Raw genomic sequence first — 24,973 nt, 5'->3', positions numbered from 1 at the left:
CTGGAGGAGGGCGTAGAAGGATGGGTGAGTAAATTTGCAGATGACACTAAAGTTGTGGACAGTGCGGAAGGATGTTACAAGTTACAGTGGGACATAGATAAGCTGCAGCGCTGGGCTGAGAGGTGGCAAATGGAGTTTAATGCAGAAAAGTGTGAGGTGATTCATTTTGGAAGGAATAACAGGAAGACTGAGTACTGGGCTAATGGTAAGATTCTTGGCAGTGTGGCTGAGCAGAGAGATCTCGGTGTCCATGTACATAGATCCCTGAAAGTTGCCACCCAGGTTGAGAGGGTTGTTAAGAAGGCGTACGGTGTGTTAGCTTTTATTGGTAAAGGGATTGAGTTTCGGAGCCATGAGGCCATGTTGCAGCTGTACAAAACTCTGGTGCGGCCGCATTTGGAGTATTGCGTGCAATTCTGGTCGCCGCATTATAGGAAGGATGTGGAAGCATTGGAAAGGGTGCAGAGGAGATTTACCAGAATGTTGCCTGGTATGGAGGGAAGATCTTATGAGGAAAGGCTGAGGGACTTGAGGCTGTTTTCGTTAGAGAGAAGAAGGTTAAGAGGCGACTTAATTGAGGCATACAAGATGATCAGAGGATTGGATAGGGTGGACAGTGAGAGCCTTTTTCCTCGGCTGGTGTAGTCTAGTATGAGGGGACATAGCTTTAAATTGAGGGGAGATAGATATAGGACAGATGTCAGAGGTAGGTTCTTTACTCAGAGAGTAGTAAGGGCGTGGAATGCCCTGCCTGCAACAGTAGGGGACTCGCCAACACTAAGGGCATTCAAATGGTCATTGGATAGACATATGGACGATAAGGGAATAGTGTAGATGGGCTTTAGAGTGGTTTCACAGGTCGGCGCAACATCGAGGGCCGAAGGGCCTGTACTGCGCTGTAATGTTCGATGTTCTATGAGGTCTGAATTCTGCATCAGTGCTTGTAGTCAATCATCAAACACACCTGACACATGTACACATGTGTTTACATAGAGCTCTGGTGCATGTTTGATTCCCTGTGCAAGCAGACCTCTGTACATGTATGATTCCATGTGTACATAGAGCTTTGCGTGTACATTAAAAAAAAAAATTTAGAGTGCCCAATTCATTTTTTCCCAATTAAGGGGCAATTTATCGTGGCCAATCCATCTACCCTGCACATCTTTTGTGCTGTGGGGGTGAGACCCACGCAGACACGGGGAGAACATGCAAACCGCACGTGGACAGTAACCCGGGACCGGGATCGAACCCGGGTCCTCGGCACTGTGATGCAGCAGTGCTAACCACTGCGCCGCCCTGCTTTGTGTGTGCAGGATTCTCTGAATGCATGGGGATCTGTGCGAGCGTGATTCTACACGTGCACAAATCTCTGTGTGTATTTGATTCAGTTTGTGTACAAAGCTCTGCATTTGTCACTCACTGTCTACATGGAACTTTGTGTGTGATTCCCCTGTACACTGAGCTCAGTGAACACAAGCAATGTGTCCTGTCTGTCTTCAAATTCTTCCTAAATCCAACTTGAAAACTCAGTGGAGGGAATGATGCTCCTCGAGGCGTTGAGCTGAAGTAAATTGGGATGGGTTCTGAATGGCGTTTCGTCCTTCTGTATCTCCCAGGGTTATACGGTCGCTACACATCTTGCTGCACACCCACAGTAACCCCATTCTGCCAAAGAGCCATGCAGTTTGATTGGGACCCACTCCATGCTTCAGGGAAATACTCTTTCTGTTTCTGTGAAATAATATTATGAGGAAATTGTTCGAATTAATGACCCATGATGCAAATCTGAGTGGGTTAGGTTTGTGTAAGGAGGGGGTGCTGACTGGGTTAGGTCTGTATAAGGAGGGGGTGCTGACTGGGTTAAACAAAGAACAAAGAAATGTACAGCACAGGAACAGGCCCTTCGGCCCTCCAAGCCCGTGCCGACCATGCTGCCCGACTAAACTACAATCTTCTACACTTCCTGGGTCCGTATCCCTCTATTCCCATCCTATTCCTGTATTTGTCAAATGCCCCTTAAATGTCACTATCGTCCCTGCTTCCACTACCTCCTCCGGTAGCGGGTTCCAGGCACCCACTACCCTCTGCGTAAAAAACTTGCCTCGTACATCTACTCTAAACCTTGCCCCTCTCACGTTAAACCTATGCCCCCTAGTAATTGACCCCTCTACCCTCGGGAAAAGCCTCTGACTATCCACTCTGTCTATGCCCCTCATAATTTTGTATACCTCTATCGGGTCTCCCCTCAAGCTCCTTCGTTCCAGTGAGAACAAACCGAGTTTATTCAACCGCTCCTCATAGCTAATGCCCTCCATACCAGGCAACATCCTGGTAAATCTCTTCTGCGCCCTCTCTAAAGCCTCCACATCCTTCTGGTAGTGTGGCGACCAGAATTGAACACTATACTCCAAGTGTGGCCTAACTAAGGTTCTATACAGCTACAACATGACTTGCCAATTCTTATACTCAATGCCCCGGCCAATGAAGGCAAGCATGCCGTATGCCTTCTTGACTACCTTCTCCACCTGTGTTGCCCCTTTCAATGACCTTTGGACCTGTACTCCTAGATCTCTTTGACTTTCAATACTCTTGAGGGTTCTACCATTCACTGTATATTCCCTACCTGCATTAGACCTTCCAAAATACATTACCTCACATTTGTCCGGATTAAACTCCATCTGCCATCTCTCCGCCCAAGTCTCCAGACAATCTAAATCCTGCTGTATCCTCCGACAGTCCTCATCGCTATCCGCAATTCCACCAACCTTTGTGTCGTCTGCAAACTTACTAATCAGACCAGTTACATTTTCCTCCAAATCATTTATATATACTACAAAGAGCAAAGGTCCCAGCACTGATCCCTGTGGAACACCACTGGTCACAGCCCTCCAATTAGAAAAGCATCCCTCCATTGCTACTCTCTGCCTTCTATGGCCTAGCCAGTTCTGTATCCACCTTGCCAGCTCACCCCTGATCCCGTGTGACTTCACCTTTTGTAATAGTCTACCATGAGGGACCTTGTCAAAGGCCTTACTGAAGTCCATATAGACAACATCTACTGCCCTACCTGCATCAATCATCTTAGTGACCTCCTCGAAAAACTCTATCAAGTTAGTGAGACACGACCTCCCCTTCACAAAACCGTGCTGCCTCTCACTAATACGTCCATTTGCTTCCAAATGGGAGTAGATCCTGTCTCGAAGAATTCTCTCCAGTAATTTCCCTACCACTGAAGTAAGGCTCACCGGCCTGTAGTTCCCGGGATTATCCTTGCTACCCTTCTTAAACAGAGGAACAACATTGGCTATTCTCCAGTCCTCCGGGACACCCCCTGAAGACAGCGAGGATCCAAAGATTTCTGTCAAGGCCTCAGCAATTTCCTCTCCAGCCTCCTTCAGTATTCTGGGGTAGATCCCATCCGGCCCTGGGGACTTATCTACCGTAATATTTAGGTCTGTGTAAGGAGGGGGTGCTGACTGGGTTAGGTCTGTATAAGGACGGGGTACTGAGGGGGTTAGGTCTGTATAAGGACGGGGTACTGAGGGGGTTAGGTCTGTATAAGGAGGGGGTACTGAGGGGGTTAGGTCTGTATAAGGAGGGGGTACTGAGGGGGTTAGGTGTGTATAAAGAGTGGGGGGCTAGTTACCAAGGAGGTTCCTCTCCACATTTAGGGGAGGCAGCGACGTAGTGGTATTGTCACTGGACTAGTAATCCTGAGACCCAGGGTAATGCTCTGGTGATCTGAGTTCGAATCCCACCACTGCAGATAGTGAAATATAAATTCAATAAAAATCTCGAATTGGAAAGTCTAATGAGTATCATGGTGCCATTGTCGCATTTCGTTAAAACCCATCCGATTCCCGAATGTCCTTTCGGGCTGATGCAGGTTGTTTTCTCCATACATGATGGAACATATTTGGTGAGTTGCTGAGGGGATGTGGTTCTGGTGCAGGGGTCTGCTTTGTCCTGGATGGTGTCGAGCTTCTCGAGTGTTGGAGCTGCACTCATTCAGGCAAGTGGAGAGTATTCCACCACACTTGTCGATGGTGGACAGGCTTTGGGGAGTGAGGGGGTGAGTTACTCACCGCGGGGCTCTAGTCTCTGACCTGCTCTTGCACCCTCAGTGTTTATATGACTTTGTAGAAGACTGCAGGTTGGACGGTTTGTTCTAATTATACATCGACACAGCACAGAAGGTGACAAGAGTTATCTCATTGATCCCACTCCTCCCTGGTATTTCCATACACCCCTGCATTTTTGTTTTTGCTTTTTAACCAATTTCCGATTGAAAGTTATTATTGAATCCGCTTCCACTCCCCTTTCAGATTCCAGTTCCCACCAGCCGGAATGGAGTCAAGCTGGATATTCCGTGAATTCATGTTGGGGGGGGGGACTTATCATTGGGGAGGGGAGGCTTTGTTGTGAATGATTCCGCGCACTGTGTGCGTTGGGTAAACTCTGTTCATGAACAAATTCTGGCAGTTTGTGTTTTTAGTGTTGACATTGGCAGTTTAACCGTTTGTGAATAATGGAGTTAATAACTCTTAGCATTGCGGACCCAGCAATTATTCTTGGGACTGACTAACTAGTAGTAACCATATTGTCCAACGTGATTGCGAGTCTGGCGCAGTCCATTCACTGTACAGATGGCAGCTTTACCTGGGTTCTATGTGAAGTTATCAGGACTAATCCAACACAAAACCCACTCCAGTACAGCACCGAACGAATGCTACACTGCCTGAGGTGCCTTCTCTCACCTTAGATATTAACCCAGGCCTCAGCCGCCCGCTGCAGACAGTCCCAGGGCACTGTATGTAGAAGACCAAGAGAGTTCTCCCCAATGTTTTTTTTCAATTTAGAGTACCCAATTCATTTTTTCCAATTAAGGGGCAATTTAGCGTGGCCAATCCACCTACCCTGCACATCTTTGGGTTGTGGGGGTGAGACCCACGCAAACACGGGGAGAATGTGCAAACTCCACACGGACAGTGACCCAGAGCCGGGATCGAACCTGGGACCTCGGCGCCGTGAGGCTGCAGTGCTAACCCACTGCGCCGCCGTGCTGCCCCTCCCCAATGTTCTTGGGCCGATATAGGAACCCAGGAACTGGAGGAGGCCATTCACCCATTGAACCTGCTCCACCGTTCAATATGATCATGACTAATCGGACATTTCAATGCCATTTACACCCACTATCCCCATAACCCTTTATTGTGAATCAGAAATCTCGGCTTTAAACATACTCAATGTCTGAGCTCCCACAGCCCCTGGGTAGAGAATTCCAAAGATTCACAACCCTCTGAGCAAAACAATTTCTCCTCAGCTCGGTCCCAAGTGGCTCCCCCCTTATTGTGAAATTGTGCCCCCTGGTTCCGGACTCCCCGACCAAGGGAATCATCACATCAGCCTCCACCCTGTCTGTTCCTGTAAGTATTTTGTCGGTTTCAATGATGATTACCTCTCATTCTTCGAAACTCTAGAGTACGCCGGCCCCGTTTCCCCAATCTCTCTTCATATAACAGTCCCGCCAATCCCGGAACAAATCCGGTGAACCTTCGATGCGCTCCCTCTGTGGCAATAACATCCTTTCCGAGGTAAGGGGACCAAATCTGCACGCACTGCCCCAGGTGCGGTCTAGCTGACCTCCTGTACAATTGAAGCAAAACCTCACTGCTCCTGGACTCAAATCCTCTTGTGGTCAAGGCTAACGCTCCATTAGCCTTGCTAAAAGCTTGCTTCACCTGCATGCGAGCCTTCAGTGACTTATGGACAAGGACATCCAGTTTAATAAGGACATGGGAAGTCTGTACCATTCCCATCCCGTAGGTCCCCTGCTGGATATGACACCCACGTGCCCATCTACACTTCCTAATCTCGTACCATTTATCCTTCCGTCAACTTCGCTAAAACACAAACTTCCCCGAGGGTCTGCGCATTCTCCCATTGTTGTTTTTGGGAGCTTGCTGTGCAGAAACTCGCTGCTGCGTCTCCTCCGTTACAGCAGTGACCACACTTCAGAAAGTAATGCATTGGACGTAAAGAGCTTGAGGACGTCCTGAGGCCCAGAGAGGCAGAGTCAGCTTTCGGGCCGTTGTACTGGTCAGAGTGTAGCCTTGGTTTTGACATTGCACAGTTTACCTCAATAATAATAATAATCGCTTATTGTCACAAGTAGGCTTCAATGAAGTTACTGCGAAAAGCCCCTAGTCGCCACATTCCGGTGCCTGTTCGGGGAGGCCGGTACGGGAATTGTTGTCCACCATCAAGTCTTTGGCAGTGGAGATTTTTGAAAATAAGAGTAGAGTGAGACCGGGGGGGCCTTTTCTCTCAGTTTTCAGAGACTTGCGAAGAAATTAATGAGAGTTGGAGGCAATGGGCGGAATGGTGCATGAAAACGGGTGAAACGTGTCGGGACAAGAGAGGGTCATTCGAAGGATTAGCAAATGAGCATGGCCTGTTCAGAATTGAAACATTTGCTCGACCAGATGCAAACCGGAGAAATCTGGAATAAAGCTGCTCTCCCTTTCTCGGAGTTGCTACCAAAAGGGCCTCAGCTGTAACAGGTACGGTGACTTTGATTGAATCGACGGTGGAAGTGCCCCTGAGATTCACGGCACAGCTCGTGCGAGAATGGGACAGACATTCGGCCGTGGAGGGGGTGCGGACCGGCGGCCGAGGGAGTCTGTTATTTGTAAGGAGCCGGATGCTTTTCCTCGCCCTCTGTAAATGAGACCCAGGCACAATGGGGAAGCCAACCATTGTACGCATTCAGCTGCTGCGGGCTGACTGAATACAGTTTTATGTCAGCAGAGATGACTAATTGGGCCGGGCTAACAGAACCCATCTTTGTATTCGAACAAGCCGTTGAAGTTCTTTCAAAGGTGCTGTAGGCATGTCTTCAAGTTTTTAACTGAAATAGGAAAATTAATCCCGGTATATTTTAATTGGGGGGTGGTGGGGGGGTGCGATGTGAAGATGAACAATGTTAGGCAGCGAGAGGTGATGATCTGGAGCTCGCTGCGGACAAGGGCGGTGGAAGTAGAGACAATCGGTAATTTCAAAATAAACTTGGGGATAATTAACTTACGGGGATACAGAGATAGAGCAGGGAGTGTTGTACGGCGAGATGACCGAGACTCAAGTGGCATTCCTCTATTCTTTCGCGGGATGTGGGCGTCGCTGGCTGGGAAAAGGCAGCATTTGCTGCCCGTCCCTAATTGCCCTTGAACCGAGTGTCTCGCTGGGCCATTTCAGAGGGCAGTTAAGAGTCCACACTGCCTTGGGTCTGGAGTCGCGTGTAGGCCAGACTGGGTAAGGACGGCAGATTTCCTTCCCTAAAGGACATTAGTGAACCTGATGGGTTTTTACGATAAGTGTTTCATGGTCACCATGACTGAAACTAACTTTATATTCCAGATTTATGGATTGAATTTAAATTCCACCAGTTGCCTTGGTGGGATTTGAACCCACGTCTGCAGAGCACTAGCCCAGGTCCCAAGGTGTGTGGTGTGGGCGGGGGGGGGCCGACTGCTCAACTTTGGGATCAGGGCACCCATTCCAAATGGTGGCCCGAGCGACAGAGCGATGGGTATCCGACGCACTTGCCCCTGTGCATGCCAAAAGACTGTGACTCGTACCTGGGCGCTGTTCCTAGCGCCAGCGAGGACCAGTCCCGATTCCCTGCTGGCCGGCAACTAGACTCCGGAACGGAATACCCCGGCCTATAGTTCCCCAAAGCAACATCTCTGCCAATCAAAGTTGACTTGCCAACCTCCTCCCCTGTAGTATAAATTGTTGGAGCTTATTCGGGAAGCAGAACAGAAATTCATCCCAAGGAGGAGGAAACATGCTCAGAGGCGCACGAGCACCCATGGCTGACGAGGGAAGCCAAGGATAGTGTAAAAGCGAAGGAAAAAACTTACAATGTGGCGGGGATTAGTGGGAAGCCAGAGGATTGGGGATCCTTTAAATGCAAGCAGAGGACACCTAAAACAGCAACAAAGGAGGGAGAAGATGAAATCTGAGTGTAAGCTAGCTAGTAATACAAAGGAAGATAGGAAGAGTTTTTTTTCAATATATAAAAGGTAAGAGAGAGACAAGAGTAGACATTAGGCCACTGGAAAATAAGGCTGGAGAAGTAATAATAGGAAACAAAGAAATGGCAGAGGAACTGAATAGATACTTTGCATCAGTCTTCACGGTGGAAGACACCAGCGGGATACCAGAACCTTAGGAGAATCAGGGGGCAGAGGTGAATGTAGTGGCCATCACTAAGGAGAAGGTGCTGGGGAAATTGAAACGTCTGAAGGTGGATAAGTCACCTGGACCGGATGGACTACACCCCAGGGTTCTGAAGGAGATAGCTGAGGAGATTGTGGAGGCTTTGGTGGTGATCTTTCAGGAATTACTGGAGGCCGGGAAGGTCCCAGAGGACTGGAAAATGGCTAATGTAACACCGCTGTTTAAGGAGGGAGGGAGGCAGAAGACGGGTAATTATAGGCCGGCTGGCATAACTTCTATCATTGGTAAGACTTTTTAAAAATTCTTTCTTGGGGTATGGACATCGCCAGATGGCCCAGCATTAATTGCCCATCCCTAATTGCCATTGAAGGGATAGTTGAGAGTCATCCACGTTGCTGTGTGACTGGAGTCACGTGTAGGCCAGACCGGGTCAGGACGGCAGATTTTCTTCCCTAAAGAACATTAGTGAACCAGATGGGTTTTTACGACAATCGAGAATGGTTTAATGGTCATTTGTGGATATTTAATGCCAGATTTTTAGTTGAATTCAAATTTCATCATCTGCTGTGATGGAATACAAACCTGAGCTTTATCCTGGGTCTTTGGATTACTAGTCCGGTGGCAATACTACTAAACTATTGTCTCCCTCTCTATTGGAGTAAGGATGAGATTGAGGAGTACTTGGAAGTGCATGGTGAACTTGGGCTGAGTCAGCACGGATTCGTCAAGGGGAGGTGATGCCTGACGAATCTGTTGGAGTTCTTTGAGGAGGTAACAAGGAGGTTAGACAAAGGAGAACCAGTAGATGTGATCTATTTGGATTTCCAGAAGGCCTTTGACAAGGTGCCGTACAGGAGGCTGCTAAATAAGAGCCCATGGTGTTAAGGGTAAGATCCTGGCATGGATAGAGGATTGGCTGACTGGCAGAAGGCAGAGAGTGGGGATAAAGGGGTCTTTTTCAGGATGGCAGCCGGTGACTAATCCACTAGTGATTTATCCACCCAGGAGTTCCACAGGGGTCAGTGTTGGGACCATAACTATTCACGATATACATGAAGGAATTGAGGGCACTGGTGCTAAGTTTGGAGATGATACAAAGATATGTAGAGGGACAGGTTGTGTTGAGGAAGCAGGGAGGCTGCAGAAGGACATGGCCAGGCTAGGAGAGTAGGCAAAGAAGTGACAGATGGAATACAATGTGGAAAAGTGTGGGGTTTTGCACTTGCGTTGGAAGAATGGAGGCATAGACTAACTTCTAAATGGGGACATGCTTAGGCAATCAGAAGCACAAAGGGACTTGGGAGTCCTTGTACACGATTCTCTTAAGGTTAACTTGCAGGTTCAGTCGGCAGTTAGGAAGGCAAATGCAATGTTAGCATTCATGTCAAGGGGGCTAGAATACAAGACCAGGGATGTACTTCTGAGGCTGTATAAGGCTCTGGTCAGACCCCATTTGGAGTATTGTGAGCAGTTTTGGGCCCCGTATCTAAGGAAGGATGTACTGGCCTTGGAAAGGGTCCAGAGGAGGTTCACAAGACTGATCCCTGGAATGAAGAACTTGTCGTATGAGGAACGGTTGAGGACTCTGGGTCTGTACTCGTTGGAGTTTAGAAGGATGAGGGGGCAGCTTATTGAAACTTACAGGATACTGCGGGGCCTGGATAGAGAGGACATGGAGAGGATGTTTCCACTTGTAGGAAAAACTAGAACCAGAGAGCACAGCCTCAGACTGAAGGGACGATCCTTTAAAACTGAGCTGAGGAGGAATTTCTTCAGCCAGAGGGTGGTGAATCTGTGGAACACTTTGCCGCAGAAGGCTGTGGAGGCCAAATCACCGAGTGTCTTTAAGATTAACAAGGGGATCAGGGGTTATTGGGAGAAGGCAGGAGAATGGGGATAAGAAACATATCAGCCGTGATCGAATGGTGGAGCAGACTTGATGGGCCGAGTGGCCTAATTCTGCTCCTATAACTTATGGTTTGTTTGAGGTTGAATATTTATCCCTTGACCAACACAAAAAAGCAGGTTATCTGGTCAATACCTCATTATTGGGATCTTGCTGTGCCCAATGTTTCCTACCTGACAACCGTGACTACACCTCAAAAACAAAGCATTTTATTGGCTGCGAAGCTCTCAGAGACACCGTGGGGTTGACTTGGAAAGACACTGAATAGCAATTATTTTCTGTCTCGCTGTAGTCTCCGCCTCCTCTCGGTTGCTCTGTCCAGTATGTGATGATGCATGCACTGCCTTCCTGGCCCGGTCAGATGGTAGTGTGGAGATTTCAGAGATAGTTTTGGACGTATCCGACGCGGTTGACTGCTGCAGCCCGATTGGTGACTGCGATGAGGTCCACTCTCTGACTACAGGGGAGTCCTGGAGAGTTGGCAACCCAGCCGCAGAGTGCTCAGTCTGGAGGTTCTGTCATCAAAATCTATTCTCTTCTGTTTTTCTCCAGGCCAGAAGACACTTCACCACAGGAGTGAAATCCTGGAGACTGTGGTCCTCGTTAATCCTGCTGAAGACACAGTCGCTTCTGAGGTAATGCTGAACAGTCCTTCGGAGTTGCAGCGCTGAATTTACCGTCGCTCGTAGCTACGTTTTCCCATTGCAGTGAGTGGTAATGGGTTGCGATCACCTTGTCTTATTCGCAAACTGGGAGAGGAGAGTGACGCCTTTGTTCACATTGAGGAGATTAAATGATAGGTCAAGACTCACATGAACGATGATGAGGTAACGTGCTCGGCATGGAGCACAGGGAGGGGGGGGGGAAGAAATTTAGAGGCTGCTGTATTGTCCAGATGAATGCAAATGTGAGAGGTTGTGGGAGATTTGTAAGATACGGATAAAAATATGTGAAAAGTTTTGAGTGCAGTGCATATATTCTGTAACTATTTCACTTGCTTCCTGTAACACTTGCCCCAACACCTGTCCTTGGTCGGGCAGAACACAATTTGACTTTAATTCATAGAATATTGCAGAAGGAGGCCATTCAGCCCATCGAGTCGGCACCACCCTCGGAAAGAGCGCCCTACCCAGGCCCACTCCCCCACCCTATTCCCGTAACCCAGTAACTCCACCTAACATTTTGGACACTAAGGGGCAATTTATCATGGCCAATCCACCTACCCTGCACATCTTTGGAGTGTGGGAGGAAACCGGAGCACCCGGAGGAAACCCACGCACACACGGGGAGAACGTGCAAACTCCACACAGACAGTGACCCAAGCCGGGAATCGAACCCGGGACCCTGGAGCTGTGAGGCAGCAGTGCTAACCACTGTGCCTCCGTATCACCCGAAGACACAGTGGATTCAGTGACAGTAAATCAGTTTTTATTCAGTGTTTAATACAATACACCCTCTTGCCGTGAGTTAGTGTCTGAATCGAACCTTCATGCTCAATGTCCAATGGAAAACCTGCTGGTTTCTAATGATATGTTTACAAGACATTTAGATTGGGTCACAGAGTTCTCAGTGGCTGCCTTTGGCACTGCTTACGGACTGACTGTCTGTAGTTCCTTGTGTTGAAGTTGCCAATGCTGTGACAGTCGCGTACAGGCTGCATCATAGACAGGGAATGCTGGGCAATCTCTGCAGGTCTGACAGCGTCTGTGGAGAGAGAAGGGAGCTGACGTCTCGAGTCTGGGTGACTGGCAAAATTGGAGAGAACTGGAAATAGGGTCAGATTTATATTGTAGTGGAGAGGGGTGGGCGATGGGGTGGAGCGGTGGGGCTGGATAGAGAGGCCAGCAATAGGTAGAGATTGACAAAGATACCATGGACAATAAAACAAAGGGAATGTAAATGATTGTGATCATGTACATGCTCCAGTTGGGATTAAGAGCAGCTGACTGGGATGTGGTTAGGACAGAGATGTGAGAACCTTAGTTTGTGATGTTGAAGACAGACTGGCTCCAACTTCTAGCGGGAGAGTCTCGAACGAGTGGGCAGAGCTTCAAGTTAAAGGGCCAGTCATTTAAAATGAGGTGCGTAAAAATCTTTTCTCAGAGGGTGGTGAATCTCTGGAATTCTCTATCCTGGAGGGTAGTGGAGGCCGGATCATTAGAAGTATTTAAAGTGGAGGTGGATGAATATTTGATAAATTGAGGAATGGCGCAGAAAAGGAACTGAGGCCAGTGTAGATCAACCATGATGGTATTGAATGGTGGGGCAGGCTTGAAGGCCCTGTTAGCAGGCTTGAAGACCATGGGGCAGGTCGGAAGGCCCTGGGGCAAGTCTGAAGGCCCTGGGGCAGATCTGAAGGTCCTGGTGGCAGATAGGCCCTGGGGCAGGCTTGAAGACTCTGGGGCAGGCTTGAAGGCCCTGGGCAGGCTTGAAGGCACTGGTGGCAGGCTTGAAGGCCCTGGTGACAGGCTTGAAGGCCCTGGTGACAGGCTTGAAGGCCCTGGTGGCAGGCTTGAAGGCCCTGGTGGCAGGCTTGAAGGCCCTGGTGGCAGGCTTGAAGGCCCTGGTGGCAGGCTTGAAGGCCCTGGTGACAGGCTTAAAGGCTCTGGTGGCAGGCTTGAAGGCCCTGGTGGCAGGCTTGAAGGCCCTGGTGGCAGGCTTGAAGGCCCTGGTGACAGGCTTAAAGGCTCTGGTGGCAGGCTTGAAGGGCCTGGTGACTTCCTCCTGCCTCTAATTCTTGCGTGAGACTGAAGTCATGATGTAGGATTCAGATGGAGCTGGGTGGCTGATTCCAACTCCGTTATTTCTTGTGTCTTGTTCCAGGTTTACACACTCGTGACGGACTCATCCCGCCAGAAGCTCTTAGTTCTCTGTGGACAGACTTCCGACCAGGGCGGAGACCTCATTCTGCAAACCGGAACCTACTCTTTTCACAGATTCATCGAGACGTTTGCCGACCCTGAGGTGAGAATTCCTTACATGAGCTTTTAAACTTGTAGCTACCTTAAACATTCACTCCCTCCACCACCGGTGCACAGTGGCAGCCGTGTGTGTACCACCTACAAGGTGCACTGCCGCAACTTGCCAAGGCTCGTAAGGCAGCACCTTCCAAACCCACGACCGCTACCACCTGAAAGGCTGCGGATACCTGGGAACGCCACCTCCTGGAGGTTCCTCCAAGTCACTCACCATCCTGACTCGGAAATATATCAAAATCCTGGAACTCCCTCCCTAACAGCACAGTGGGTGTGCCTACACCTCATGGACTGCAGCGGTTCAAGAAGGTGGCTCACCACCTCCTTCTGAAGGGCAACTAGGGATGGGCAATAAATGCTGGCCTAACGAGCGACGCTTAATTCCCGTGAACGAATAAAAACAGCTGCTGTTCCTGATTCCCAAGTGCACTCCTGCTATACAGGGTTCACTAACGTCCTTTCGGGAGGGACTCCAGCAATGTGGTTGACTCTTAGCTGCCCTCTGAACTGGCCCTAAGAAACCACTCAGTTCACAGTTCAGGGGTCATTAGGAATGTGCAACAAATGCTGCCCCTGCCAGAGACACCCACATCCCTTCAAGAATAAAACAAAAAAATCCATATCTGCTGGTTCCAGGCTTTCCCGCTGCTGATATTATCCTCGCCAACCTTTCTAGTACTTTCTCAGTTACCTCAATATTACTTTTATAATGTGGAGACCAGAGCCTACTTTAGTGGGGAGATGACGTTTTTCCTGATGTGTGTCTAATACTCTTTCATTGCTGTTTATTCAGGTGACGGAGATCCTGAGCAGCACCGACATCGACACCAAGGCCTGCGTCACTCTCTGTCACTCTGGAGAAGGAGATTGGAGCAATCTAGAACGCCACAATCTGCAGGGGTTCATCAGCATTAAACTGAACCCGGCCCCCATGCTCCCAGAGATGGATGGCGTCTCGGAGTTTACAGAGTACCTCACAGAGTCTGTCGAAGTTCCGTCGCCCTTCGACCTGCTAGAACCTCCGACCTCCGGGGGCTTCCTCAAACTGTCCAAGCCATGCTGCTACATCTTCCCTGGTGGGAGAGGCGACTCGGCACTTTTTGCCGTGAACGGTTTCAACATCCTCGTGGATGGCGGATCCGAACGCAAGTCCTGCTTCTGGAAACTGGTGCGCCACTTAGACAGAATTGACTCCATATTATTGACGCACATCGGTGCGGATAATCTGCCCGGGATTAACGGGCTGCTGCAGAGAAAGATTGCCGAGCAGGATGAGGAGCAATCACAAGGATCCACCACGTACAGTGACTGGATCAAGAACCTTATCTCCCCTGAGTTGGGAGTTGTATTTTTCAATGTTCCTGATAAGCTAAAGATGCAGGAGTCCTCAGTGAAGGTTAAACGAAGCATTGAAGAAGCCTGCTTAACATTACAGTATTTAACCAAACTGGGAGTCAAGTCGGAACCTCTAAACAGAGTTGTTGGGGCTACAATTGACCCTATCCCATTGTTCCACAAAATGGGAGTTGGGCGATTGGACATGTACATCCTCAACCCAGTCAAAGACAGCAAGGAAATGCAGTTCCTGATGCAAAAGTGGGCAGGGAACAGCAAAGCAAAGACGGGCATCGTTCTACCAAATGGCAAAGAGGGTGAAATTTCAGTCCCTTACCTGACGTCCATCACAGCTTTAGTTGTGTGGCACCCAGCCAACCCGGCAGAAAAAATAGTCCGTGTCTTGTTCCCCGGCAACGCGCCGCAGAACAAAATCCTGGAAGGGCTGGAGAAATTGAAACACCTGGACTTTCTAAAATACCCTGTTGCCACCCAGAAGGACCTATCCGCTGGCATGACGTCCCCCATTGTGAAGCAGACAAAAATAAGACCAAGGGCCGATAGCAAGGAAAGCCTCAAGTCTTCGCCCAAGCCTTCCGCTGCCAAAGCGGGGAAAAAGGAGGAAACCCCCGAGGAGGCAGTTCCGAAACATGCGGATGTCAAAATTGAAGCAGCGAAGGAAGACAAGCTGGAGAAGAAAGAGGAGAAAAAGGGAAAGGCCGAAGTGGAGAAGGCAGCCACAGACATAATAAAAACGGAAAAGAAAAAGTTGGTCAAGGAGAAAACCCTCAAGAAACACACCAAGGATAAATTAGCAAAATCAGAAGAAAAGAAGGACAAAGAGAAAAAAGAGATCAAAAAAGAGAAGAGGGAGGTAAAGAAGGAAGACGCCAAAAGGGAAGAGAAAAAGGAAATCAAGAAAGATGAAAAAAAGAAGGAAAAAGAGGCCAAGAAGGAGTCGAAGAAATCTATCAAAGTCGACTTAAAACCATTTACACCAGAAGTGAGGAAAACCCTACACAAGGCAAAAGGACCAGGGAAGAGAATAGACTCGGGTAAAACTAAAGTGGCGAAAGAAGCCATTGTGGAACTGAAGATCGAGCCCATAGCTCCTGAAACCATGACAGCTGAGCAAACAGCCACTCAGTTACAGGAGGAGCGATCTATAATGTCATCGCCAGAGGATCTGACCAAGGACTTTGAGCAACTGAAAAACGAAGAGTCAATCAAGGCAGAGGTTGTCTGTGTGGAGTCAGGCAACGGTCCTGTCCTGGCAGAAGACACAACTGCTCTGGAAGGGGAGACACTCCCTGACACTCTTGTGCCCAGCCCTCAGAAGGACATGATAATAGCGCCGGTTGTCACGGACACAAAGGCCCCTCTTGTATCCCCGGATGAAGGGATAAACACTACAGACGCCGAGGGGGAATCACCACGTGAGGAAGAGGTTACCTGTCATCCTGAACCAACAGCTGAGCGGTTTGAGGATGAAGGTGCGGGAATGGAGGAATCATTGGAAATGAGCGAATTGGAAGAGAAAGTAGTGAGGATGGAGAAGGACGAAGAGAGCTTAATTAAGGATGGAGTAGAAGCTCAACTTGAGGAAGAGGACAATTTCCTTAAGGGGAAAGCCACAATGCCAGAAAAGCCAGAGGAAGAAGCCGAAAGGAAGGATAAAATGGAAGAGATGGAAAAATGTGAAGCATACATTGAAACAATGGGGTTGAGGGACCAGGTAGAAGAGAGCGAGGGGGAAGAGGTGGTGGAAAAAGCAGAACTGGAAGAAACGGTGGAAGGTGCTGATGAAGATAAAAAGGTCAAATTCAGGGAGAAAGAAGTTCTCGGTGATGAAGTTAAAAAGAAACAGCAATCCAGTGAAAAAACAGCCCAAGGTGTTATTGTATGCGAAAGCTCTCCAGTGGTGAAAAAGGACATTTCGACACCAGCAGACAAAGGGGCTAAAACAAAAGCAGAAACAACGACAGCAGCCCATCCGACCACACAAGGGGCGGTGGGTGAACCAATTTCATACATTCAGGATGAAACTATTCCGGGTTATTCTGAAACTGAACAAACCATTTCTGACGAGGAGATTCACGATGAGCAAGAGGATCAGATGTCGCACCTCAAATACGAAGTGGACACCTATGACATCTCTGTGCCGGACGATACAAGGTCATTTGACGCAGTCCATGGGATGAAAGAGATCAAGGCTATGTCGGTCGGTGAGGTGGGGACCAAGGGCTTTGTCAGAGAGGAGCCTGTGGTTGTTGTTTACCCCTCGGAGATAGTTGCTGCCCCACTTGCTGAGGAGGAGCACATCTCGTCTGCAGCATCCATCACCGAGTGCGACAAGCTTTCTTCCTTTGCCACGTCAGTAGCCGAGGACCAATCGGTGGCATCGGTAACAGCGCCCCAGACTGAAGAGACTGGGAAGAGCTCACTGCTGTTGGACACCGTCAATAGCATGGCTTCCTCCAGAACCGAGGCCACTCAGGGCAGAGATTACGTTCCGTCAGCTGGCACCATTTCGCCGACTTCCTCACTGGAGGAGGACAAGTGTTTTAAATCTCCGCCCTCTGAAGACTTCCACCCTGTTGCTGAGGTGTCTGCAGAAATGGAAGAGGAGGAGGAAGAGGAGGAAGACCAGACGCCAAACGTGGAGGTTCCGATGAAACTAAAAGACCAATATACTGCAATGTTTCCAGAAAAGAGCGCGCCAGCTCCCTACTTGCCGGGCGAGTATATTATTGATGACCAAAGTGCTGACTTTCAGAGTACTGACCAGAAACCTAAGCCTTCCTTACATTTTGATGTTGATTTGCCAGAAAGTGATGATAAATGCATCAGTCCGGATGATAGTACGGTAAAAATGGCGTCACCAACTCAGTCAGGACCCACCAGCGCTGGACATACTCCGTTCCACCAGTCACCCATTGAGGAAAGAACTGATTCTGTGGAAGCAGAACTAATAGAACAGGCTGCAGACACGTCCTTGCAAATTGAGAAAACGGACTCAATGCTACCTAGTTCACAGCAGAGTCCTCTCCATGACCTGCCGCTGAAACCCGAGTTATTCAAAGAATCATTCCTGCCTTACTCGCCCATTGTTCTGGATTCCGATACTGAAGAGCCTGAGCTGACATCAAAAGAGAAAATGATTCACGAGCAGGAACTGAGGGCCATAGAAAAGATGGAAAAAGACGCCCGTGAGACCGAACATGCGGCAACTGAGAAACTGGAGAGAGACGTTCAGGCGACTAAACCCACCCACGACAAACCAATGGAAGCGAAAATAAAACCTGCAGATACGGGAGAGTTTGAAAAGGAATTTCCCGAGCAAAAGATGGATGTTGAAAAAGACCTGGAGGAGAAACCTGCCGTTGAGTGGCAGAGGACACCTGACATCCCAGAGTCTAAAACAGCAGATACTAAAACATTGGCCTCCGAAATCTCAGAGCAGAAACCTGTAACCATTGAAAAGTTGGAAAAGGAAGACCTGGGAAAGAAATCTACTGATTCCAACAAAGAGTCTTCAGAAAAGCAACTTGCAGATTCTGATATTTTAGAAAGAGCGAAGCAAGAGAAGGTACCTGTCGATGTCGAAAAGGTGGAAAAAGAGGATTTGGAAAAGAAACCAGGAGACTTTGGAAAGATTGAACACGAGGTATCAGAGAAAACATCTATTGATGTCGGAAAAATGGAAAAAGTTGATTTGGAAAAGAAACCAGGAGACGTTGGAAAGATTGAACACGAGGTATCCATGAAAACATCTATTGATGTCGGAAAAATGGAAAAAGATGATTTGGAAAAGAAAGTTGGTGATTTTGAAAAGCCGGAAAAAGAGAATTTGGAAAAGAAACCAGAAGATGTTGGGAAAGTGGGAAAAGACGATTTGGAAAAGAAAGTTGGAGATTTAGGCAAACCGGAAAAAGAGGATTTGGAAAAGAAACCTGAAGATTTTGGGAAAGTGGGAAAAGACGATTTGGAAAAGAAAGTTGGAGATTTAGGCAAACCGGAAAAAGAGGATTTAGAAAAGAAACCTGAAGATTTTGGGAAAGTGGGAAAAGAGGATTTGGAAAAGAAAGTTGGAGATTTAGGCAAACCGGAAAAAGAGGATTTAGAAAAGAAACCTGAAGATTTTGGGAAAGTGGGAAAAGACGATTTGGAAAAGAAAGTTGGAGATTTAGGCAAACCGGAAAAAGAGGATTTAGAAAAGAAACCTGAAGATTTTGGGAAAGTGGGAAAAGAGGATTTCGAAAAGAAAGTTGGAGATTTTGGAAAACCAGAAAAAGGGGATTTGGAAAAGAAACTTGAACATTTTGGGAAAGTGGGAAAAGAGGATTTGGAAATGCAGGTTGGAGATTTTGGTAAACCGGAAAAAGAGGATTTGGAAAAGAGATTTGTCGATGCTGGACAGATTGCAAAAGAGGAAATCAAGCAGGAGTCTCCATACATTGAAACGGTGTGGAAAGAGGACCTAATGAATAAAGTAGAAAAGGAGGACTTTGCAAAGAAGCCAGAACATGTCGAAAAGATGGACAAAGAAGCGGCAGAGAAGAAATCTCCAGATGCCTCAAAGATGGAAAAAGAAGACTTGGAAACAAAACTTACAGATCAAGAGAAATTGGGAAAGGATGTGTTAGAGAGTGAGCTTGTAACATCCGAGAAGATGGAGCAAGACGAGAAACCCGCAGATATTGGAAAGATGGAGACATGTATGCTAGAAAAGGAAGACACAGCCGAAAAAGTGGATAAAGACATCCAAAAAAAGAAAGAAGAACTTGAAAAAGAGCAATCAACAACAGGAGAACTTCCCAAAGGTATCCCAGAGGAGGAAACAGAAGGTGTGCAAGAAGAGAATTTCAAGTTTGAATATTCCCCATTTAATGCACCCACAAAGTCTGTTAGTGAGACTCAAAGTTTACAAAAAGATAGAGGAGAAAGAGTAGGCGAGGACACCTATTCATTAGAAGATGAGGATTTTCCTGAGGTTACAGGAGGCAAAGCAATACCTGACAGTGAGCTCCCACCAACCGCAGAAAAGTTGCCGTCCCCCAAAATCGAGGGAGAGCTTTCTGCAAAGTCACCTGATCCAAAGGATATTTCACCAACAGATCATCAGAGTGTTCTTCCAGCCAAAATCAAACCTCTAGAAGTAAATGTAAATAATCTAGTACAGTCCGAGCCTCAGGATTTACAACCCAGTTTAGCCAAAAGTGTAACAACCCTTGAAAGTCAGGAAGAGTACAAAGTTGAATGCACCCGCGCAGCAGACGAGAAGATAACCGAGACGCCGACAAAACCAGATATATGGGAAACACAGATGGGACCCACAAGCCCAAAAGGATGGATGTCCCCTGACTTTGCTAGTCACTCTGCAAGCAAGACTGAACAGGTTGACATGGACAAGTGGCCTGCAGTCGAACCCAGCGAATGGGACCCGCCTTCCTACGCATCTCAATATTATTTGGAAAAGGGTGCTGATGTTACGACTCAGAAATCCTCTTCAGAGGATCCTTCAGCCGAGGCATTTCAGCTGAAGGATTCGCCGACTGGGAAAAAGGAGGAGAAAGAGACCGTGAGTGAACGCAGGTACTCTTCCTATGAAGATGAAAAGAAGGAATCTCCTAGTGTGTTTGATTATTCTTGGACTGTTGGCAGAGAGAGCAGTCAGACACCATTTGACTATGCCAGTGTGTTTGAGAAGAAGGTGGATATATCTCTGGAGCTGAAACCTTCAGTTGTATCTCCTCCAGAACCCGAATACTCTTGGACTGGCGCAGGTTTGTCCACAATAGGAACTGTGCAAGAAGCCTTCAAAGATTCAACTGGAGAAAGCTTAGCGAAAGGAGCAAAGCAGCTGGACAGTCCTACTGGTGAAGAGAGAAAACCATTGCAGCAAGAGGGCGTGTACCCTCCACCCAGCGGCTATGAGTACGCTGATATGTTGAGAGACAATGACGCCCTGACTTGTTCTGCTCCTGATGGACCAGGACATGCTTTCAGCCATTCTCCTGCTGAAGAATCAGAAGTTGCTTTGACTCCGTTAGATTACCATTCTGTGAGCCAGAAAGAACCCAAAGCGACCAGTCCCAAATCCTCCACAGAACAGGACTCCACACCTGCACTGCAAGAGGCTCCTTCAGCCAGAGCCACAGACATGGAGAGGAAAGTCTTCACCTATGCAGAGATAGATGAGAAGATGACCGCATTCGGGCTTGAGAACCTGGCAAAGTCACAGCAGGAGACCGATTCGCAAGGCCTCATTTACCTGTCGCAGGAGCAAGAGCTGCCGTGTGAGATGGTTTGGGAGGCCGGGCAGACAGGAAAAGGTTCTGCACCAATAGAAGCAGAACCGTCGCTTTGTAACTTGCTGTCAAAGGAAGCAGCGCCTGTACCGCACGTTCCGTGTGCAGGAGGCGAAATGCGAACAGGAGGGGCTCTTCCATATACGGAAATTCCAGAAGTGCATAGATCACCCTCCCCACCAATGAAAGAAGCCCCATTGAGCACTTTGGGGCCTGATGTGAAAGAGAAGGACCAACGACTGTGTGAGACGACAGACAAGGCCGGAATGGATGGAGAACAGAAAACGGTCTCTCCACATCCTGCCTCACCCGAAGAGAAGAAGACCTCAGCTCCAAGTAGCACTGAGTTAAAAGGAAGGTCTTCGCCTCCACTGCCCTACACTGAGATCCCACATTTAGACACCAGCGTGACTGCAGGCAGCCCGGACTACACGCCAATCACGGGGAAAGAACCAGATTCAAACATTCTGGGCTATTACGAGAAGGAAGCTGACGAGAGCAGCAGCGACTCGGAGCTAGAGAAAGGTGCCAAGGAAAAATCCGAAAAGGAATGGCCATCAGCCGGGCCCCGCCAAGAAAAGGGACGGAGCTGCCCGTACTCAGAAATGCAGGAAGTGGATGGGAAGATTGTTCCTCCTGGTCCAGGCCAGCAGCTTCGGGAAGACCAGCAAACTGGGTCGGTGACTCCGGGAGACAGTGCACAAAAGCACGAGGATGGCAAGGAGGCCGAGAAAGAGCACCTTCTGCCCAAGTCCGAGAAAGAACAACTCACCTCCTGCCATGAAGAAAAGGATATTTCGTGCACCAGTGATCTGGTGAGCTTTTCCTATGGGATTAAGTATCCTTACCTGGGAGACACTGACACATTCCGCACAAAACATGAAGACCAAGCTGAGCCAAGCCTGGAAAAGTCCACCTTCGTCGGGTTTGAGGGCATCAGCAAAGCGGCAAAACCACCCCCTGACGCGGGGAAAGAGCCAGACAAACTCCAACTCCAGGAGGGAGAGGTGGAGGGCAAGGCCCTGAGTCCAGGCGTAACCTCCCGGAGCAAATTCCAGGAACTGCCTGAGGCTGCCCAGGAGTGTCCACCCAGAGCTGAGCCGGAGCAATGGGCAACTAAAGTCGAACATTCGTACATGACAAAGGAAGAAAAGCCATCCAGTGCTCAGTTCGAATATTCCTCCTTTACAGAAGAGAGAATGTTTTCAAGCAGCGCGCCGGAGGTCGCGTTTCAATATGGCAGTGTTAAGGATGAGTATTTGGAAGTGTCACCCAAGAGTGGACCAGAAGCATTAACTCTGAGTCCTTTCACGGAAGCCAAACCCCTCCCAGCAGGACCATCAACAGAACTGAAAAGTGAAAGCTTATTAAAAGATGCAGCACCTCCGGAGGATGGTTCAGTGGGTGACTGCACCCCAATTTGCACCCAGCCAGACGACAAGTATTCCCAACTGTCATCCCCATCTTCCTGCGGACAATCACTGTCGCCGGGAACTCTCGGGGAAGCCAAAGGAAGAAGTTTGGTTGAGGTTTCTGCTTTATTTCCAGCGGACAAGGCTGTACCCCAGCCTCCCGAGGACGAGGATCCGTCACCACCCCCGGCTGAGCACAGCTCGGCCTACCTGTGCGACATTGAAGACTCCACGTTGTCCTGCAGAGTGGAGTGCCAAAGGCCGGGCCCTCCGCCCTCCCTAGCCGAAACCAAGTTGGAGAAGGAAGCCACGTTCTCCGAATCAGGGGCACCGTTGCTGGAAGGAGCGGTAACCACAATGGCTCAAACATTGAGTCTGTTTCCGCCACCACCTCCTGCTCAGGAGGAACCAGCCACCACCAATGGACCTACAGAAATGAGCTTTAGCCCCTTGCTGGCACAAAGCACCCCGGAGAAAGAGAGAGACACCTTTAGCACTTCAGAACTGACGGACGACAAGAGCAGCCCAGGTTCCGAGCAGGGCAAGTCTTATTCTGAGGACGACACCGAGTGTTTAGTCCGCCCCTCTTCACTGATGTCAACAGACCAGACCTTCAAGCCATTTTTGCCGGATGCCCAGAGGGGCAGGTTGGCCGGCGACCAGGGCGACGCTGCTCATGACTGGGAGGAGTGCCCAGGTGCCACGTCGGACTGCAAGCTGACCTTCACGTCGGGCGATTACAAACACCAAAAGGACGAGCTCTCGCCCTCGTTCATCAACCCGAGCCCCCACGAGCTGTCGGACGAAGATGACGAAGACGGCCACTCCCAGGATGACGTTCGCACCTCAGTCCAGAAGCGCTGTGCCCCGCAGCCCAGTGGCAGTCACCCCCACCACAACGTGGGCGAGGAAACCCCCCCCACCTCCGGCAGCGAGTCGTTCCCCTTGAATTCCGACTCGGATGTGCCCCCGGAAACGGAGGAATGCCCGTCGATTACCGCTGATGCGGCCATAGACTCCGACGAGGATGCAGACTATCTCCCCGTTGACAAAACCACCGGGACGTCGCACCATTCGTCGTCACGCCCAGGTCATGATCCACCCCCTGCTCCCATGATGGATCCTCACCCACATCCTCCGCAGCCCGATGTTTGCATGGTTGACCCAGACGTTCTTGCCAATGAGCAAAACATCAGCAAGGCGGAAAAGCTGATGAAGAAGGACTTGAAGGACAAGGTTAAAAGCACGAGGAAAATGATGAATAAGTCCAAGTCGGCGTCTCCGGGCCGAAAGACTGATTCCAAGGGAAAGCACCCTGCCATGCCTGCCAAGCACTCGCCACCGAAGGAATCAACGGAAAAATCTCCAAAAGCGGCTTCGACAAAGAAGAAGGAGAAAGATACAACCGATAAACAGAGAGTCTCCAGAGTTAGTGACATTCATTCATCCCGAATCGATGATAGGGACGATATCTCCAGATCGAGTCAACCCAGTATGGGGAAAGGTCTCGTCAATGGAATCAAGTCGAACTCCGGTAAGAACCGTGCGCTTGTAACAAGTGGCTGCTCCTTCGCCTCTGAATCACAGCATTCTGAGGTTCAAGTCCCAACGCAGGGCCTGACCAGCAGAAACTAGGCTGGCATTCCAGTGCAGTATTGAGGGAGTGCTGCACTGTCAGAGGGTCAGTACTGAGGGAGTGCCGCACTGTCAGAGGGTCAGTACTGAGGGAGTGCCGCACTGTCAGAGGGTCAGTACCGAGGGAGTGCCGCACTGTCAGAGGGTCAGTACCGAGGGAGTGCCGCACTGTCAGAGGGTCAGTACTGAGGGAGTGCTGCACTGTCAGAGGGTCAGTACTGAGGGAGTGCCGCGCTGTCAGAGGGTCAGTACTGAGGGAGTGCCGCACTGTCAGAGGGTCAGTACTGAGGCAGTGCCGCACTGTCAGAGGGTCAGTACTGAGGGAGTGCTGCACTGTCAGAGGGTCAGTACTGAGGGAGTACCGCGCTGTCAGAGGGTCAGTACTGAGTGAGTGCCGCACTGTCAGAGGGTCAGGACTGAGGCAGTGCCGCACTGTCAGAGGGTCAGTACTGAGGGAGTGCTGCACTGCGAGAGGGTCAGTACTGAGGGAGTGCCGCGCTGTCAGATGGTCAGTACTGAGGGAGTGCCGCACTGTCAGAGGGTCAGTACTGAGGGAGTGCCGCGCTGTCAGATGGTCAGTACTGAAGGAGTGCCGTGCTGTCAGATGGTCAGTACTGAGGGAGTGCTGCATTGTCAGATGGTCAGTACTGAGGGAGTGCTGCACTGTCAGAGGGTCAGTACTGAGGGAGTGCTGCACTGTCAGAGGGTCAGTACTGAGGGAGTGCTGCATTGTCAGAGGGTCAGTACTGTGAGGGGGTGCTGCACTGTCAGAGGGTCAGTACTGAGGGAGTGCTGCACTGTCAGAGGGTCAGTGAGGGAGTGCCGCACTGTCAGAGGGTCAGTACTGAGGGAGTGCTGCACTGTCAGAGGGTCAGTACTGAGGGAGTGCCGCACTGTCAGAGGGTCAGTACTGAGGGAGTGCCGCACTGTCAGAGGGTCAGTGAGGGAGTGCCGCACTGTCAGAGGGTCAGCACACTCCGGCGCCTGTTCGGGTACACAGAGGGAGAATTCAGAATGTCCAATTCACCTAACAAGCATGTCTTTCGGGACTTGTGGGAGGAAACCGGAGCACCCGGAGGAAACCCACCCAGACACGGGGAGAACGTGCAGACTGTCACAGACAGTGATCCAAGCCGGGAATCGAACCTGGGACCGTGG

At 49.5% G+C, this 24,973-nt stretch overlaps 1 protein-coding gene across 3 annotated transcripts in view; it reads left to right on the top strand.

Moving 5' to 3' along the window:
* Positions 1 to 24,973, top strand: part of LOC140404344 (microtubule-associated protein 1A-like) — a 197,743-nt gene that overhangs the window by 157,249 nt on the left and 15,521 nt on the right. For all 3 annotated transcript variants that reach the window (XM_072492745.1, XM_072492746.1, XM_072492747.1), the window contains 3 exons: positions 10,700 to 10,782; positions 12,971 to 13,111; positions 13,916 to 23,714. In XM_072492745.1, the coding sequence (XP_072348846.1) occupies positions 10,700 to 10,782; positions 12,971 to 13,111; positions 13,916 to 23,714 (10,023 nt within the window). The remainder of the gene's footprint in view (positions 1 to 10,699; positions 10,783 to 12,970; positions 13,112 to 13,915; positions 23,715 to 24,973) is intronic.

The sequence above is a fragment of the Scyliorhinus torazame genome, chromosome 30, assembly GCF_047496885.1.
Source record: "Scyliorhinus torazame isolate Kashiwa2021f chromosome 30, sScyTor2.1, whole genome shotgun sequence".
Lineage (NCBI taxonomy): Eukaryota > Metazoa > Chordata > Chondrichthyes > Carcharhiniformes > Scyliorhinidae > Scyliorhinus > Scyliorhinus torazame.
This window is presented reverse-complemented; position numbering and strand designations above follow the sequence as displayed.